Source organism: Rhea americana, unplaced genomic scaffold, assembly GCF_003343005.1.
Source record: "Rhea americana isolate MKP2758 unplaced genomic scaffold, rheAme1 scaffold_14, whole genome shotgun sequence".
NCBI classification, from domain to species: Eukaryota; Metazoa; Chordata; class Aves; order Rheiformes; family Rheidae; genus Rhea; species Rhea americana.
The window spans coordinates 4,073,941-4,092,380 of record NW_028185483.1 but is presented as its reverse complement, the minus strand read 5'-3'; the positions used below and the strand labels follow the sequence as shown (position 1 = coordinate 4,092,380).

Sequence of the window (18,440 nt, the reverse complement as noted above, 5' to 3'; positions counted from 1 at the left end):
AATAGCAGTTCCCTTCCGAAGCTACATGAAGTTGCCAGTCCCCAGCACACAACCCTATACACGTCTCATCTCTGCCCAAATAAGCAGAATAGAAATCTTTTCCAGCTTCAGATTGCAATTGTCAAAAAGGCCTTCAGGAAAATAAAGTGACAATATCATGTTGTGTTTAAGTTAATGTCACCACCACATTACTACTGCAGCACATGCTATCACTAGAAGCATCACAAGGAGGAATATATCAGGTTATTGTCCTATAGAAAGTCAACTATTGGAAAAGAGCCATAGTACACACATCTTAACTTTGCAGCTAAAGGAACCGTTCTTTTTCTAGAGAACCAAAGGGCTCCAAAGTACTCTGTTATTTCTTCCCCCTGAAAGCAATGCGTGACTTTAAGACCCTAGATGCTGACATATAACTGAGCAGAAGAAAAAAACCTAAGTTGCCTGCACTTTCACACACCTGTTGGTGCAAAGCAGCTGGCTATAGCACTAATTGAAATAGCTTCGTCCTGTACTTTGGGTACAGCGGGGGCTTGAGGCAGCCACACAGGAGCAGAGCTGTACAACTTGCCATTCAAGCCCCCTGCCAGCTAACGCTCTCGCCTCTGTGGCTCAGGGAGCAGGAGGTACCACAACACCACGCACAGAGCAGCTACTGCATGAGCACGCTTTCCAACTCAAATCCAGTACTGACATGCTGGTAGTTGCTCTGCCCAATAAAACTTACTCAGAAGCGTGTCTATCAGGTATAGTGAGACTGAAGGCTAGAACTCAGAGGAGTATCTCGCCAGATCACATGAGATTCGACCACAAGCCATAGAAATGCCGAACACAAGTTAGAACAGCTTTGTGAAGCCAAACAGAAACAATTAAGTACCAAAAAAAAAAAAAAAAAAAATGGAGCAAAAGTATCCAGTGTACTAAAGGCAGTCAGATACACTGACAGCTATTTCCAGTTATTGATTTTGTAAAGCAGTCAAAGCAAAAGCATTTTATTCTCTCCTAATGCAAGAGATCATGACCTAACTGAACATGTAAAAGGAGATAAGATTTTTTTAAATGATACAGAAAATTAAGGCCAAAAAATTGTTTATTTTAATGAATACAAAAGAGGTCTTTTGATACAATAAAGATCAGCAGGAGGTTTAGAGGAATGCACAACATGAGGGGACAAAACACTACACAATTTATGCAGTATTTAACAAACTAGACTATCATTGTAAAATAGTATACTTGTAAATGTGATAATGTGCACAGAATGATGATTTATACTCCCTGAATTAAATAAAAGCATAAACTGCCTTTTAGAACTGTATGTTCCATCAAATTTTATAGGGTCTCTTTTTCAAATAAATATCAGCTTAAAAAGTCTCATCCTCATAATAAATCTATAAAAGATGGGATTATCACTAACATCTCAAAACAAAACATATTCAAGTGAAAGAGTCTTTGATGCTGAAACTCCTAGAATGACTGATGCAAAAGCCCTTTGCTCCCTTTTTAGATTTTACTTCTATATAACATAATGAGTGCTGATGATTATAGACAGTAAAACTGGAAATTATCTGGAAAGGGTTGTGTGCCAAAGAAACAGCAAGGTAGACACAACACTAGATTATTCAGAGTATCAATGATATCACCAGAGTATGTATCTCCCTGTCTTTTATAAAGCACTTTTTAGTTTGAGGTCTACAATAAATGTGCAGTCCTAGTGACAATGACATTAAAGACTGAAAAAAAGCTGCTCCCTCCTGCTCATTTGCATGCAAAGGGCAAATAAAGGCTGGAAGTGGCCAAACTCCCTCCCTATTCTTTGCCTTTACATATTATTTGTTCTGAAAGAAAAACCCAAAGTGATTCTGAAAGTGAAAAAGAAAAAAAAACATAGGAGATTCATACTGCTGTTCAAACCTGGAGAAAAATTTTGGATTTGAGTTTTTCATCTTGATAATTGTACGTCTATAATTGGAAATATGTAAAGGAATATTATTTAAATGACACTAATTTTTTGCTGATTACATGCATAGTGCAAGGTGGAAAAAAACAATATATCACAACTTTAAAAAAAAAAGGGGGGAAAGAAAGAAGCAGCAAACCCTTCGTGGAATAGCATCTCCTCACTCCCAGGGTTTTCTGTTTGCAAGTGTAATATATGAGTATGGTTGTTGCAGTTAAAATACACCACACCAAGGGATAACACTTTGCTTCCCTGAATTTCCTTAGCTGATGTTCACCTCCTCCTCCTAAGGCATCAGCTACTTGTGTATTGGGGCCAGTAACAGATGAGTGGGTCCCCAGAGAAGAAGGAAGCAACTACCAAGAACTCCCTGCTGAGCTCTTGTGGCCTAGGAGACAGCTTCTGCAGAGCAGTTGGCAGACCCTATTTTAATATGGCAACTGGGACTTAATCCTTTAGTTACCCAGTGCTGAGTTTGACTTTTGGTTGCTACCAATGGAAGTTAAAAGAAGGATCAGAAGTGAAACAGGCCATCGGGGCTGCAGCTCTGTTGTTTCTGACACCATCTTCAAAAGATGCCTTTAATTAGAACTTAACTGAGATTTCTTTGGCAGCCACAGGCACTGAGGAGCTGATACAGGGGGTTTTCAATACGTCCCCCTAAAAATTTCATGGGTTTTCCTGAGGAGGAGGCTGGGAAGCCAGAGGTTACCTGCACCTAAAGCAATTGCTTGGCAGGTAAAGTTGTTTTGCAACAACTTTGCTGGGGATCTGGCCTGTAGTTGAAAACATCCCTTTTCTTCTATTTTGGTAAGCTTTAGTGAACAGATGGATTCAGAACCTCTGCTGGGGGAAGAAGGCTAGGACAACTCTACCCCAACCTTCCCAAAGGTAAACGTCCCACATTACAGTAACTCAGCTGTATGGACATACTGTAGCACTATAATATCAGACCTACCGACCAAACACCATTTCAGGTTTCAGGTTACTACTATGAGGCTGGTCAGAACTGCTTATTCCTTCAGTACTGGAGTGAGCTTTTCAATCTTATAGTGTTTCATATTAGCAGAAAATGAGTCGTTATTTCCATGAAAGGAAAAAAAAAGATTATTAATAAAGAAGGTGGTTCTAAAAACAGCGGGAGAAACCACTACCCTTCTTTTTACTACCTTATTTACTGGTATTGATCTTATTTATCAGCTTCATTTACCTAAAAATCAAGAAAATGAATGGTTTTGGAGGGCATAAATCTTATACTACCTACAAAACAACCATAGTGGCTTGTAGAAGCATTCATTTAATTGTGGCACAGGCTTAGTACTCACCCAGAGCAAACAGCAGCAGTTATCTCAAGGTGAAAACACAACACAAAACAATTTAGAAAAAGAAGCATAAAAATCATATGAACAGAGCCAACAACTCATGCTGATCAGCCTTGTATACATCAATAATATGGCAATCATAATATGGGAACACTGTACAGTTACTATTGAACTAAGAATATATCATTTTCAAAAGAGTGTAGTTATAAGTCTTTTACTAAAACATTGTATGTTTTTCATACTTCATGTGTTAGCATTTTATATATTATCATTTAAAATACCTGCAATGAGAGCATTATATTTGGGGAGTGAAGGAGAAATGAAAATAAATGACATTACGCATTAAAAAAAAAATCATAGGTCAAAGTTAAAGCTCTTGTGTCACTTTCAAATACTCTTTTTTAAAACTGCATTTGATAAGAAAATGTGTTTTAGCTTATTTTGTGCATAGTATAGAATTCATGCAATCCACAGTTCTCTCCCTTTTAAGTGCTTGGGAATGGTAAACAAATTCACACATAATTACATTCTGTCTCATAGCAACCTTAACAGTCTTGCAATGAAGTTATTGGGCTTTTTTTTCCTAAAATATTCTAGTAATGGCAATTTCCACAAATTTTGGACCCCTTTTGGCAAACTTCTCATACAGAATCTCCTGGGTCAGCCCACCATTAAACGACAGCAAAGATCAGCGAGTGAAAAATACTGACTTGTTTATAATCTCTTGGGAAGACAACTCACAATAAACATGCATTGAGGACAAACAAATGAGTAAGTAGGAAGAGGCTAGTCATAATATTTTGTCATGAGTCTATTGCTGTAACTGCAAACAAATACAATACAAAAACCTGTGACTTAAATATAGCCCTTTAGATAGCTAAGTCCCTCAGTAGGGAGTGAATGACCCTGCAAGCTCTCTTTCCCTCTTTCTCCTATTAATATCAAAGCAGATACTAATAATGAAGTAGTGAAAGACAGCTGAAAAAATCCATCAGTTTTGTCATACTGTACAATTATAGCAGCAATCCTGCCAAAAAACTCCTTTAACACACCTTGAAATATCTCCTTACTCAAATGCTGAGTTTGCACCAGAATCCTAGCACGCTTTCACTAGCAGAGGTGCACAAGATGCACGTTGCAGAAGAGAGCATCTTTCTTATTTGTGTCCCTAATGATGAACAAAATATTACTTTCCTCTTGAACGGTCAAATTATGTACAAATACACCTGTAAATATAAAACATCTCTAACCCAGGGCAGGTTAACGGTCTCTTATTGTGGATCATCTCCAAAACAGTAATCAAAAAAAAAAAAAAAAATTTGAAGTACTACACAGTAAGAGACCAGCAGTCTCCTACTGAATAGCGTTAATTATAAATATTTGCAGCTAGACTGATTGCTTAGGAAATGAAGATGAAAATCTGATTGACTGAAACTGGAAATTGGAAATAGACTTTCCTTAAGTTCAAAAGCAACACTATAAATCACTAAAATCATTAATTCCAACACATGGACTTGAGAGTTGGTCTCTTCATAACTCTTGTTAAATTGCATCTGCTGAGCAGATATAGGAGACTAAATAATTTAAAGGCTGTGTGTATGTGTGTGTTTTGTTTGGGTTTTTAATCAATTAAGCTAGCAGTATCTTCATAATGTTTTGTAGCTCTGTATACTGCTGTTCTCCATTCTAGTCAGGCCCCTGGAGATGTACCTGCAATGAAGCCATCACTACACAAACGCCAGCTCTGACCAAATGAGAAAGAAAACCCATGCCACTTCCTCCGGGCATCTTTTTTCCCGTGGATTTTTTTTCCCCTTCCTTGCAGATTGTAGGGTCACTACAGAAAAATTCTCATGGTGTGCCAAATATACGGCAAGTCTTTAAGTGACCATAAATACCAATTACTGAACACAAGCTCTTTTCTACTGCATGCAGTAAATGGCCACCGCCAAGCGATGGCAGCTTGGCCTCACAGCATCTGTTGTCCTTCAGCCACCAGAAAGGCTCCTCTTAGGGAGCCAGGGTGCTCCAGCAAAACAGAGGAAAGGAAACCAGAGGGTGAAAGGGATCTCCCTCCATCACACACTCCTGCAGCAATGGATCCATCTCCCAAAAGCTCCTCTCTGACCACCCAAACAGGGCCCACAGAGGGGCATGAAAGAGGGAGATGCCAATAGCCACGCATGCTGTGACCCCCCCCCCCACCAACACCATTAGGGCAAGACTGCATTTTGGCCATTCTCCTCCCTGCGGAGAGAGCAAAGGTGCAGACAGACACACGTTCTCAGTGCTGGCCCTCTTTAACCCAGCCCCACCTCTGCCTTCTCCCCACCACTGCTCCCACTGCTGAGGCTGCCACTCCTCAGATCCACTCGTCAGCGGCCTTCTGTGCCTTCTCTTAGAACACGCAAAGTTGGGAAAAAGATATAATAGGTTACAGTTTGCTGGGTGAGTAACTACAGAGAGATCACCATCATCTTAGTCATTAGGTCTGAGAGGAAGCGTAATAAGCAGCAAGGAGCAAACGGATTTTCAGAGAAGCGTCCTGGGACCGCCCTGTGGCTGCTGCAGTCTTAGCCTCTTGTGACTTACTGTTGGCCCTGAAATGGACTAGTTTTATTTTGCTCTGTCCTCATTCACACTCCCAAAATCTACTGCAAGTCTACAGGAGGTGACAGCAGAAAGTCCATCCAGAAAAGCAGTATATTGCACAAGTACGATCAGCTGCTCAAGTGCATCAAAGAGCCCCTTTCTTTCTAACAACAACAGACTCCTCCATAACTTTACACAAAACCACCATTTCATCTTCTCAAATAGATTTTTCTGAATGAAAAGAAAGAGTGAAGAAAATACTTATAGCACTTTTTTGCTGATCTCTGTCCATTTTGTTTTTAAGACAGGAAAGGGGAGAGGAGGGAACTCAGGCCAGACGCTGCTGAGGCAGTCCCTACGATGCTCAGATAGAGTTTTGCCTTTAAGAAGCTGCCGGGCTAGAGGAGTCACATGGTAAAATGGTGTGTATCTGGGTCTCTGCGTGCTTGTTTAACAAGCCATGAAGCTCTCTGGCTGCACTAGCATGTGTGTCATGTGATACAGGGGTTGCCATGGCAAGTACATATGCAGTTTTTGATCTAGTTCATCACAGATGTAGCAGAATTCAGATTAACAATGCAGGAATACGACTGTATGTAAAGAGCTGTACTCTGCTTAGCCTAGCAGTCTGGATTAGAAACTGAAACAAATTGAATTAAAATCTCTGATAAATGGTATTTGTGTTATGCTGATTAAGATTTTTTACCTCAAAACAATAGCCATTTAACACAAATACTATCAGTTTGGTCTTTGAAAGCTTTAGCATACACTGCAGTACTTTACAGTAACCTGCCCAGTTGAATACACACAAAATTGTATTTCTGCTTTAGCCATCAAAACACAGATGCAACTGATAGAAACAGAGAAAAATAACCTCAGTGAAATAAGTTGAAATAACCCTAGAAGACAGTAGGTGGGTTTTTTTGTTTGGTTTTTTTTTGTTTTTTTTTTCTTTTTTTTCTTTTTTTTTTTGTTAATGTGGCAGGTTTATAGTCAACTTGAAAGAGTCCTGTGAAAGATATTGCTGACACTGAGGTAAGAGATATGTCATCAATATGTTTTAACATCTGCTACCGAAGTTGAGGCTTGCCAATACGGCCATTTGATAGAGGTCTGCATCATATGGCTTTCTAACTCGGTGATGAAATATGACTGGAGCCATTTGCAGCTCCAGGCCAGATCTACAGAGGCAATTCTGTTCCTACAGGCGCAGCCAGAGGATTGTTTCAGCTTACGGAAACGTTCATTCCAACGAGCGCATCATTCCCGTCCTCCCGAGAGCCTCGCTACGGTGCTAGGATGTACGGGAAGAACGAGGATACCTTTAGCACACCTTGCCCTGAACACTTCAGTGTTTAATAGATGTTCAGGTGATTTTCATGTGTGCTGCTGCTCCAAGAGAAAACATTTGCAAGTCCTGAACCATCATCCTTCTCACACTAATGAAGAAGCATCAAAGAGTCTAACTACACTGAGCGAGAGCCCCAGCGTAAAGGCAAGGAGACCTCACTACCATCGAGATTCTTAACACTAGCTCCCCCTTCGTTTCTCTGCTTTTCTCAGAAGCGCTCAAAGACATTCTGTATTGAAAAGACAATTGCTTTAACCAGTATTTGCTTCCAGCAAGAAAATAAACACACAAATTAAATTTGAGTTAAGTTCAAATCCCTTCCCCTCCCACACTGGCTTCCAAACTAAAAAGTAAATCATTTGCATGGTGCTGCTCTTAATACCTACAGTCCCATTCACGCCTGCAATTGCTACCAACTCGTGACAGCAGAAAGCGCAGCTTATGCCTTCTCAGCACGTAAAGATCAAGATGCTGCTTTTATTCTTTCCCTTTATTAGAAGCTACTTTGCTTGGGCTTCACAGGTAAACATCAGACTGGTTTTTGTAAACAAACAAAAACACTATGCTTCCATATTGCTCATGTACCCTTGCACATCTCACTTCCACTATTTATCATCTGCTTATCCCCAATAACAACAAAAGGGAAAAATCACTTGCTGACACTTGCTGATTTAGAGGAATTAGAACACTAAAACACAAAGCGATGCTCCAGGATTCTCTCGACATTAGAGCGGACTACATTTAATGTTTTCGGTTGTTATTGTTTTTTTTAAATATGATGTCCATAAAATTTGCAATCTGTATCACTACTGTTCTAATCAAGAGGTTTCTCCCATAATGTAACTGCATAACAGATTATATGGATTTTGGCTGATGAATATTGAGAAGATGAATATCAAAATCTAACCACTAAAACATTGGCTATAGTTTCAGGATGCAGAAAAGCAAGCTTTGATATGCAACTGGTTTTTCTTTATTACAAAATCACTGACACATTTCTCAAGTTCATCTCATTACCAAAAATTAGAAAAATGAGATCACTAGTCAGAGCTCCTGCTAATGTGATTTTGGTGTTAGCAGACTAATTTTATAATCAGCTTCTCTTTGTTTCTTGATTCAGAGTTGCACACTGTGGTAGGCTACAGGATTATCCCCGATAGAGTTATGATGCTCGGATCAGATAAATAACTTTGTGTTCACCAACACCTCTGTTTCAGCCCTGAGCTTTTTGCAGACAGCAGGAACTTGCTTCTCCATAATTACACGCAGAGAAGTAAAACAAACTTTATGTTTAATTATAGAAGATTATTCTCTAGATGGGCTACATTTTTAAACAATCTTTTTCCCAATAATAAAGGACTCAGCAGTTTACTTTCCCTTTGTCTTTAAAGATTCAATTAAAAGTATGTTTCAAAAATTAAATTACAGCATGAAATTAGCTAAGGGTATGAAATACTGCATTCGCCCTAGCATTCAGGGAAAGGCTGTACAAAGCAATTCACTTAATGGCTCCTAACATGTGATCTCCACTTAATAACTAAAGTGCCCTCAGCCAGCAGAGAAGCTACTGGCGAGATACACCCTATATAAGCCACTAGAAGGAGGAATTGGTTAGATGCAGGTAGGTTTTATTAATTTATGGAAAGCCCCACATTTACTCTTATTTCTGTTCTTGAGAGATGTTACACTTTTCTCAAGTAACTCACTTGTGGGCAGGAATATGTGTATTTTTGTTTTGGCTGACTGTGGTCCTCTCAGTCCTGATGCACTCGAGAAGCATCTGCCAGAGCCTAATCGGAAACGTTTCTCTCCAGCTTTCGGAGCGCGCTGCCGGGTGCAATTCATCACTGCCGCTCGGGACCCACTTCAGCCTGCTCTGTGCTCTCCTAATATACGAAAGGAAATGAGCAGTCCCCTAACTCTTCAGCAGTCCCTTTAGTCACCTGTTGGGCACAATTTCGATGCATATCGCGAGCCGCCTTTGCGTTGTGTGCACGCGCTGCCAGTGATGTGGTGGAATCTAATTTCCATTTGGGGTCCTTGTATAATGTGCAAAAAAAAAAAAAAAAAATGCAGTAATACCACCACTCCAGAGCAAGCGCCTTCTGTGGGAGCACACAGCCCGCTCGGCCGCTCACCGTGGCCCCTCACTGATGAGGGCTTTGTGCTAAAGACACTTTCCACAGAGCATTTTGGGGGAGAGCGTAAGGTGCTGTCTTTGACCAGACTTCGTTTAAGCTCTCCAGACAAATTAGAATGGGAAGCCTGAAAGAAAAATAAAAGAAATCTCATGCTAACTACAAAGCCTGCAACTAGTAATGCCACTGCAATCCACTTCTGTTCTAATCTCTCATTTCTCCCCTTTTAATCCAATTGCATACAAATCTAATCAGCATACGGGCACATTTCTATTTTCATATGAATTTCAGCCACTGATTTAGCATAATTTAGCAACAAGATGCCCAAATAGCAGATGTTTCTGTTGCAGAGGTGGTCTGTGCTGATATTCTCCACTTCTAGGGATATAGCCAAGAACAGACTCTTTAGGCCAAGAAAGTAAACATCCTGATTAAATTAGCAAGCACCATACTATGTTTGGGTTTTCCTGTGGGGGAAAGAAAAGAAAAAAGCACACGTAGCCTGTCAGAAGGGTGCTGATGAGAGCATGCAACGGGCACAGCCGCCAGCCAGCACAGGGAGTGGGGGCAAGGGCATGAAGTAATCTCTTTTATTATTAATGACAGCAAAATGCAGCCACAATTTATAGCCCTGGAAAGAGCAATGGACTGAGCTCACCAAATATGTCTATTTTTCTTCAACTTTATGAGAGGTATTGTTAAATGATGGATTTTCCTGAAGACAAAGGAAGATTCTCCTGTACTATTCTAATGCTAGCATATATCTAATGCTAACATGTACTTCTACTGCTGTCTCAGCCTGGCACTGCGCTTTCCCAGTTGTGTCTTTTAGAGGCAGTTTTGGCAGAATTTCCTAAGTCCATGTGCATGACCATGCGTACGTCTGTGCATACAAAGGTGGCTAGCTGCAGTTTTGCAGCTGTGGGGGTTACCCCCCCACACTCCTTCACAAAGAGCAGCTCTTCAGGGAGTAACACAACCTCCTAACCCGGATCACACACAAGGACAACATTTGTCAGGTGCTGGTGAGGGCTGGTGAACTTCAGCGCGGAGTCTGTTCTGGTAGGAGAGGTCAGAACAGAACAACGCCTTTGCCAATAGTCCTAGCCTAGGCTCTGCTAACGTTACATGACCCATCAGTTGTACTGCTCTAGTGAACGCATTTCTTCATTACTGAAGCTCAGTCTATATTAGTTACGAAGACTTGAGCTGGGCTTTCTTCAAAATAGTCTTTTTCCTATCCAGTCTCCACAGATAACAGGTTTTATTTCTGCTCTGGAAAACATTCTGTGGAATTTCATAGCGTACTTAAGGCCATTCCCCAAGCATATGCAAATCTGGCTAGCACTAACAGCACGGCCAAAACCCTGGAGAGCCTAGGTGCAAACCCCCCACTTCCTCAAAAGCTCTGCATGCACTTCTGCCCAGAAAAGATGTGCAGGGCTTTTGGACAAGAGGCAATGTGGGTAGTGAAGCCACTTTTCAAACTTCCAGGCTAAAATTAAAATTATACATCCTACAATTAGAGTTAAAAAAAAAAAAAAAGCTAGAAACGAGGGCAGAATGAAGAACGTTGGACATTATGATTCCTATCTCCCTTGCACATCTCAGCAGTAGTATTTGGAGGGTCCTCTCTCAGTGGGAGAATGGACCTATCTCCATGACAACTCAGGCTACTGAGATGGATGGCACCAGCCTGCAAGCTGCAGGTGAACATCCGTCCCAGTGCAACTGGACCACGGCCAATGACTCATTTACACAGGTGGTCAGACAGCCTCGAACAGCAATTGCATGGAGCCACTTCGCCTGGATTTTAACAAGAGGGCTCTGTATCCCATTTATAAGTCCTCTCAGCTCTCTATGAGCCCATGCCTCTAATTATACTTTTAAGTACAGCAAACAAATCCTGAGCAAAAATGCACCCACTCACAAAATGGAACTGTACATCTCTGAGCAATCTGTGAAATGATGAGGGGTAGGAGATTTTGCACTCACTCAAATGAGTGAGAGCTAGAGGCAGGAGCTCTAAAACCATGGAAGATTTATTGAAAATAATTTCAAGATTTAGATTCCAAACTGATGATAGTTTTGCCTAGTTTTCTTGATATGTGGTATTACCAAGTAAACTATCAGCCTTTGTGGTAAATTTTAACGACATTTGATGCATGATTGTCCTTAATATAAAACTTATGGAAATAACAACAAGAGTAATATATTGTATTTGCACTATGTCCGTTGTTTTTTTTGTGTGTTTTTTTTTGTTTTTTTTTTCCTGTGGCAATAATACGAGTGGCCATATGGGTATGAGCATTTGGAAAGGAGGATTTGTTGGCTCGATCACCACATCTGTTTACTTGCAAATGCAACAAAAAAAATACATTTGGAGGTCACTGACTGCACAACTATTTCACTTACTCTTGATGAAAAAAACATCAATGGTACTCTTTCTACATTAACCCAACTTTAGAAGAGACCCTATGATACTTTTACAAGCTAAAGGTTTCAAAATCCTTCTAAAACTAGTCTCCACACACCTCATCAGTGGAGTTCCAGCCTCTTCCATCATAACAGTGGCATCACAGTATTAATCTACGATGAAAGGACTATGTAACATGTCCATAAGATGAAGAAAACAGAATTATTGCCACAGTTAAGCTTCCTCATAAGACATAACCTTTGGTTAAGAAAGCACATACCAGTGACCCACATCCAAAAAACTGTGTTCACTGAGTGAACTTATATTTGGAATTTTAATTACAATAATAATAGGTTCACAAGCTTGTAATTCGTAACACCTCAATAATGTGCTTGTAGGTATTTAAAACAGCCGCTCACCATGATCAGAAGCACTTACTGCATTTCTTTATTTTTGAGGTCTTGGCTACAAGCACATCACAACGTAGTAAGCATAAACATTCTGTTGTATTTTGAAACGTGTAGTTCACAATGTACAATTTCAACTACAAATGTTTAGAAAAAAGGAGAGTTAGTACTTAAAGCATTCTTTTGCCTAAAGTATTTTTCTGATTTCAGCATTCTATTGAAATTGCTTCTTGTAAGCAGTAAGTTCATAATGAAATGATTTTCCTTAGTTTATTTGAATCTAACAGAAACATTTCAGCATGTCCATATACTCTAAGATTATACATATTTACTCAGTTAAACAGAGTTTTTAAGCAATGAATAATCCTATGCATAGAAATATTTTTATCCTTGTTTGCTGTTGCTCACACTTGAGAACACTTCACTTTGAGCTCAAGGACACACACCTTATGTCTTATTTAGAAAAACCTCTTGGACAGGGACTACAGAAAACTACAGGTAACATTTAATTCAATTACCTCCACAATCTTAAAAAAAAAAAAAAAAAAAAAAAAAAAGCAAGAGAAAAATATTATCTTACTTTTGCTGATGGGTTAGTCTTCAATATTTCATTTGCCATGGGAAGGAGAGGTTAGGACGACAGCTGTTCGTTACAATCCCTTCTTTATTACAAAAGCTTAACCATGCCACTGGCCGGCTGGCTGGCCCATTTCTGCTAGCCTTAGCACGTAACAGTGCTCCTAAAAGCTCCTCCTCTTGACAGTCTCTGTCTGGATACTTCCCTCAACAAGCAGAAACAAGGCTTTCCACAGAGCCATTTCAGTGCTGGGCAAAAGCTGCAAGTACAGGAACCATCAGAAGCAGAAAGAAATACTTTGGTGGCTAAGGTCAGGATTTCGCAGGTAGAAATTCATACCTACTCACACCATCAACTTTACTCTAAAGTAGTTACATCTTCATAGTGTTGCAAATCAAAACATCAATATTCAATAGAAACAGCAACTTAATTGAAACCTAAAAACTAGAAGCCAAGATTTTGAGAGTGTATACCTCCTTCAACCTCAGCCACACTTTACGATTTGACTTGTCTCAACCTAGGGAGGAAGGACCAGGAGGAAGCATTAATTATTTACTTCTCATGTAAGATTTTGTATTCATGCAATTAAAAATAACACCACACAAGACTATATACCATAGATATAAAGTAACTAAAATGTATATATTTCAATTATGGACAAGTAAGAAAGCAGCTGCCCATAACAACAGGTGTCCTATGTAAACTGAAAACACTCACCTTTCTCCTGGCACCCACACCTTCTGTTTTCAGCATCCCTGCCTACAGCAGACACTATCACGGGGAAGGTACTTCTTCCAGCACAGCAACAGTATTCCCCATGAAAATGATATTGCTTCATAACTGTATTTGCAATTTATAAGCTCTGTGGGCAATATGCCAGTATGCTCTGCTTGTCTGGACAGACTTCTGAACAGAATCATCAAGTAGTGTGGCCAGACAAATAAAAAGATGAAAGGAAAAAAAGCCTAAAAATTAGATACAAAACATGTATAGTTACTTATTTATTGTGGTTTATTCTCAGCTACTGATCAGCATGTTAACCTTATTTTCTCTGCATGGTCGCTAAGTACTATACTAAAATTAGGTCAGAAATTCAGAACAGATCAGCTGACTCAGCCCGGTAAGATCACACAAAGACTAGTTGCTTTTTTTCCAATCCAATATGATGCAAGTTTTATTCCTTGCAATTTAGAATAGAACCAAACATTTCCCCCCAGTTAACCTATCAGATCCACACAAGATAAATTAACAATCGCACTGAAAGTACATCAATGCTCTTAGAGAAATACAATGCATTGTATCCTTTCTATGGTAAAATATGCAATTTAATGGCTTTTTAAAATTTTTATCTTGTTTGCAAACTCCTGTGACTATCTAATACATTTCAATGAACTTTTATGCCATACAGCACAGTCATCAGATGATTCAGGTAAATAACTCTTTCCTACAAATGGTTGTGTGTGTGATATCACTCTATTAGATAATAAACTATTCTGTCTTAAGCTCTTAATATACATGATCAGCCACATCCTTCTTCTAAAAAAGTATCTGAACACTAAAATTGAATAACTTCCAAAAACTACATAATCAGCCTATTTATTGCATGGTTTTCAGTGCTGTATCTTTACAGGTGCCAAAGACTTATAGCTGTTTCATTCTGATCCCTCCAAGCAAAAGGAGAGTGTTTTCTGGACCCCCTCTCCTCATCCAGATCTACCTGCAGTTAATCACAGGAGATAACTCTCGTGTTGCTAAGGGGATTGTTTTCAGCTGTTGTTGGTCTCCAGGCTGTTAGTACCGCACACATGCACCGCTGTTACGTCAGCCCCACTATCAGGGGTTAGGGATAAAGTAAGGCCCCCCAAGATAAGGTACTTACCTTATGTAAGGAAAATTCCTCAGAACAAAGAACAAATCAATAATCCTATCTTGCCTTTTCTGACTGCCATGTTTTGATGGACACCAGAGTCTTGGATAAATCCTTGGAGGTTCCCACGGGGAGCAGACATGATTGCAATCAGCCTGACTGACTTTAGATGTCATTGCTCCTTTAGTCAAAATGTGATGTTATCCTTCGGTCCATCACTGTTTTTAATTTTCCTAATCAAGAAGTTCATCAATATCTCCCTATCCCTTCTTGTCCTTTCTCTCCCCAATTTTACAAAGAGAAAAAAAAACGGAGAAAGAGGCTAGGTGAAAGTAAGGTTTCCCAAGGCTTCCTAAGGTTCTCTTGAACACTCCCCACTCCTCAACTGCTCCTCAGATAAAACCACTATACTACAGAACATCTCTGTTTGCTAGCATTTCTGCAGTAGCCAGCATTGCTTGTGAGCAGCATCCCTGCTGTCAAAGGATCTCCCGGGAGACAAGGCTACTTTGAGTCTTCTCAGAAATCAAGGCACGATAACTCCACCCTCACACAACCATTGCTCAGCCCAGGCCCACTCATTACAGAGCCAACACAGATCCTGAGGTGAAAGTGGAGGGTTAAAAGTGCTGGCTAACACTTTATCACTTGTTACCCACATCACTGCGTCTTCTGACTGTATCCAGGGAGCAGAGCTCTTCTCTCAGTGATTTCAGTCAAAGGTTTTGCATAAGAACTTCATGGCTTGGCTCCACCCTAATCATCTGCACTCATACAGAGCTCTATCAAATCACTTTGCCAAGATCAATAACTAAAACCGCACAATCTCACCACAAAGTAGCAAGTATTACCACCATTGTTCAAATGGTCAAATAAGGCACAGAGAAGCAGAGGCATGTAAAACTAGGCATGTCCAAAACTCACTCCTCTAGAAACTTATTTATAACAAAGCCTACTTCAGCTTTTAGCATCCTTTATAGGCACACCTATCTGGAATTATGTGCATGGGAACAGTGAAGCCAGAGCCCAGAATAATTAGCTGTCTGAAGTCTATATTCTGTGTATACCTGCATATATTGACAGTTTAACACAGTTAAAATTGAAATTTTAACCAATTCAAAATATTCGCTGATTTAAATTTTTGGTTTATTCGGTGGGAAAGAGCCACAAAATTTACAAGTAGAAGGGGCTCTTTCTCTCAGTGCTTTAAACAAGTCTACTGATTAGCACTTTTGCTTAGCAGCAAGAAAGGTTGATTCAAAAGCCTTCCTCCGCTCTATGTAACAGGAGTATAACTACCTTATCTATCAGATTAAGAAATGCTTTAAAATAAGTCTCAGTAGCCTCTTCTCTTGAAATTTTTGCAATATAAGTGTTCACTAGCCAAAAGATAGAGAAGGAAGAGAATAAATGTCTTCTTCTCGTATTAACAAGGGCACTAATCTTTGACACCTATATTCCAGTATCCTCTCCCAGGAACACTTAGAAAAGATGGCAAGAATTAAATAAAATGCATATCCAGCCTAGATCAAAAACAAAAAACCTTACATTAATTTGCTGCAAGGAGAAAGTTTTCCTTATGAAGACATGCACAGTTTAACTCATGCTTTAAGAAACCTTTGCCTTTGACTCCTTAACAGCATGAATCCCTATAAACATCACCTAAAGGAGCTGAAAAGTAACACTAGTGCCAGAAGATTCCAAAATACACATTGTATTGACACTTACTATTCACCTTAATTTCACATGATTTTCACACCCTTGCCAGAAATGAAGTTATCAAGCAGCTAGAAAGTTCTACTTCTTGAAAATGTAAAGCAGCAATAATTTGTCTTTATGTTCTTCTTCTCCCTCCCTCAAACTGGATGTGCTGCTCTTTTCCTTTTAACATCCCATCAAAATTAGACTACTGAGGTGTCACTGGAACACCACAGCACAGCATGTCTGCTATACCTAGGTACACACTGCCCAAGACATCACATAACATTTAATCACTTAAACTGCAATACAGAAGATTCATAGTGGGAGAAGAAATTCAAAGACCTCTTAACAGTTTGTGTTCAAGTCATCTATTTCCATATACAAGTTTAGTACCCAGATGATTACCTGTATTATAAAATTTGTCCATTTCTTCAAGAAAATGTAATTTTTGATGTGAGAGATACGTTTATAAACAAATACATACATGCATACGTATGTACACATTCAATTCATCCTTCTTTCTTGCCGTGAGGATGCAGAGATTTCATTGCTATCCATTGGCACAAGAGGCCAGGCAATATGAACACTCCTCTTTTTAACTGTCAACTAAAATGGAATTGTTCGAGAAGAATCATCACAGGATTCTGCCTGTCAGGGGCTCGATCCATTTTCCTTTAAATGATCACAGGTTTCTTTTTACTGGCTTCAAAGAGTGCAGAATAGAGAGGAAGCCATAAATAACAACATTTTTTGTACATTCTCAGACAGCAGTTAGAGCTCTTCAAATTTAAACGGATTTAAAACGTCAACATCAAAGAGAGTCCACGTTGATCTGTGAAGCTGTCCTTGTCCTGTAAGAGCTCACACACCAATATAACTTAGCACAAAACACACTGTCTCTGAAAGGACCAACTGGATGAAAATCTAGTTTCCCCTAGAAACACATCTCCAATCCCAAACATCAAAACTTTTTGTTACAAATCAGATCTGTTGGTGATACCATACGTGCACAAACTGAATATTAGATATGGATATGAATATTTTCTGTCATTGAGGCAGGCAGGACTATTAATTATCACATCTACACACTTAGGCACAATTAACAGTCTGACATGCACCAAAGGCCTGCATGGCTTTTACCAGTAAGTTCCTTAAAAGCCAACTGACCTTCACAGTTTTACCATAGTTAAGACTGAGCCCTTCAGCATTCACTTACTCTGCTAGACTAGTCACCTTTTTATCCAAATACTTACCGTTTTATTGCTTCTTCTTGTTTTCGGCGTTTTTCACTTTTTTCTTTCAAGTAAGCCAGGTTTGTTTCGTTCCTCATGCGATCATTCTCTCGAGCAATGTCTGATGCATTCTGTATAACCAAGCCATCATAGGCCTTCATCCCCATATCTTCAATATACTGGAGAAAAGCGCCCAAAGTGACCTCCTCCTGATTAGAACTCATCATCTTGCCGGAGATAATGAACAACGGAAAGCAACGTTCCCTGTAGGTTGAAAAAAATATGTAATACCTTAATCAGTAGGAAATAGCTTATAGCTTATGACAGTGAAGATTGTATCAATTGTAATTAGCAAATCTCTCTAAGAGAGAACTTATTAGATAGGAGACTGTCTCCTATCTAAGGGATAATAAACGGAGCTATTCAGAACATGGAACCATGTTACTGTAAAGAGACACAGAGAAGATAAAAAACAAGAGTCTCTTCTTTAAAGTGAGGCAGAACTGTCCAGTAAGACGCTGTTCAAATTCAACAGATTATGTGGTTCGTAAGGTTTTATTTCACTGCTTCTAGTTTCCTCGTCCCCTTCAGTTTCAAAGGCATTGACTTTCCTGACTCTCAGCTTCAAATGAATTGTAAAGACTTCAATCTGAGGACTACTAGTCCTTTTTCACAATTTAGAAAAACCTTCACTAGAGCAGATGACCAGACAAAATTCCTATTCAGCAGGATATTCCAAAGTTTAGGTTGAAAATATTGCTACATTTTTTGGAATGTGAAAAGATCAAAAGTTTCTGTAGGTCAAAAATACAGAAACATGTATTGTGAAACAGCTTTCTGTATTCCTTAGAAAGATAGATTTGGGCCTGGTAGCTCCTGA

At 39.4% G+C, this 18,440-nt stretch overlaps 1 protein-coding gene across 1 annotated transcript in view; it reads right to left on the bottom strand.

The window, feature by feature from the left end:
• Positions 1-17,787, bottom strand: part of NYAP2 (neuronal tyrosine-phosphorylated phosphoinositide-3-kinase adaptor 2) — a 134,994-nt gene extending 117,207 nt beyond the window's left edge. Inside the window, exon 1 of the mRNA XM_085298523.1 lies at positions 17,582-17,787. Within this exon, the coding sequence (XP_085154649.1) occupies positions 17,582-17,787 (206 nt within the window). The remainder of the gene's footprint in view (positions 1-17,581) is intronic.
• Positions 17,788-18,440: the final 653 nt, after the last annotated feature.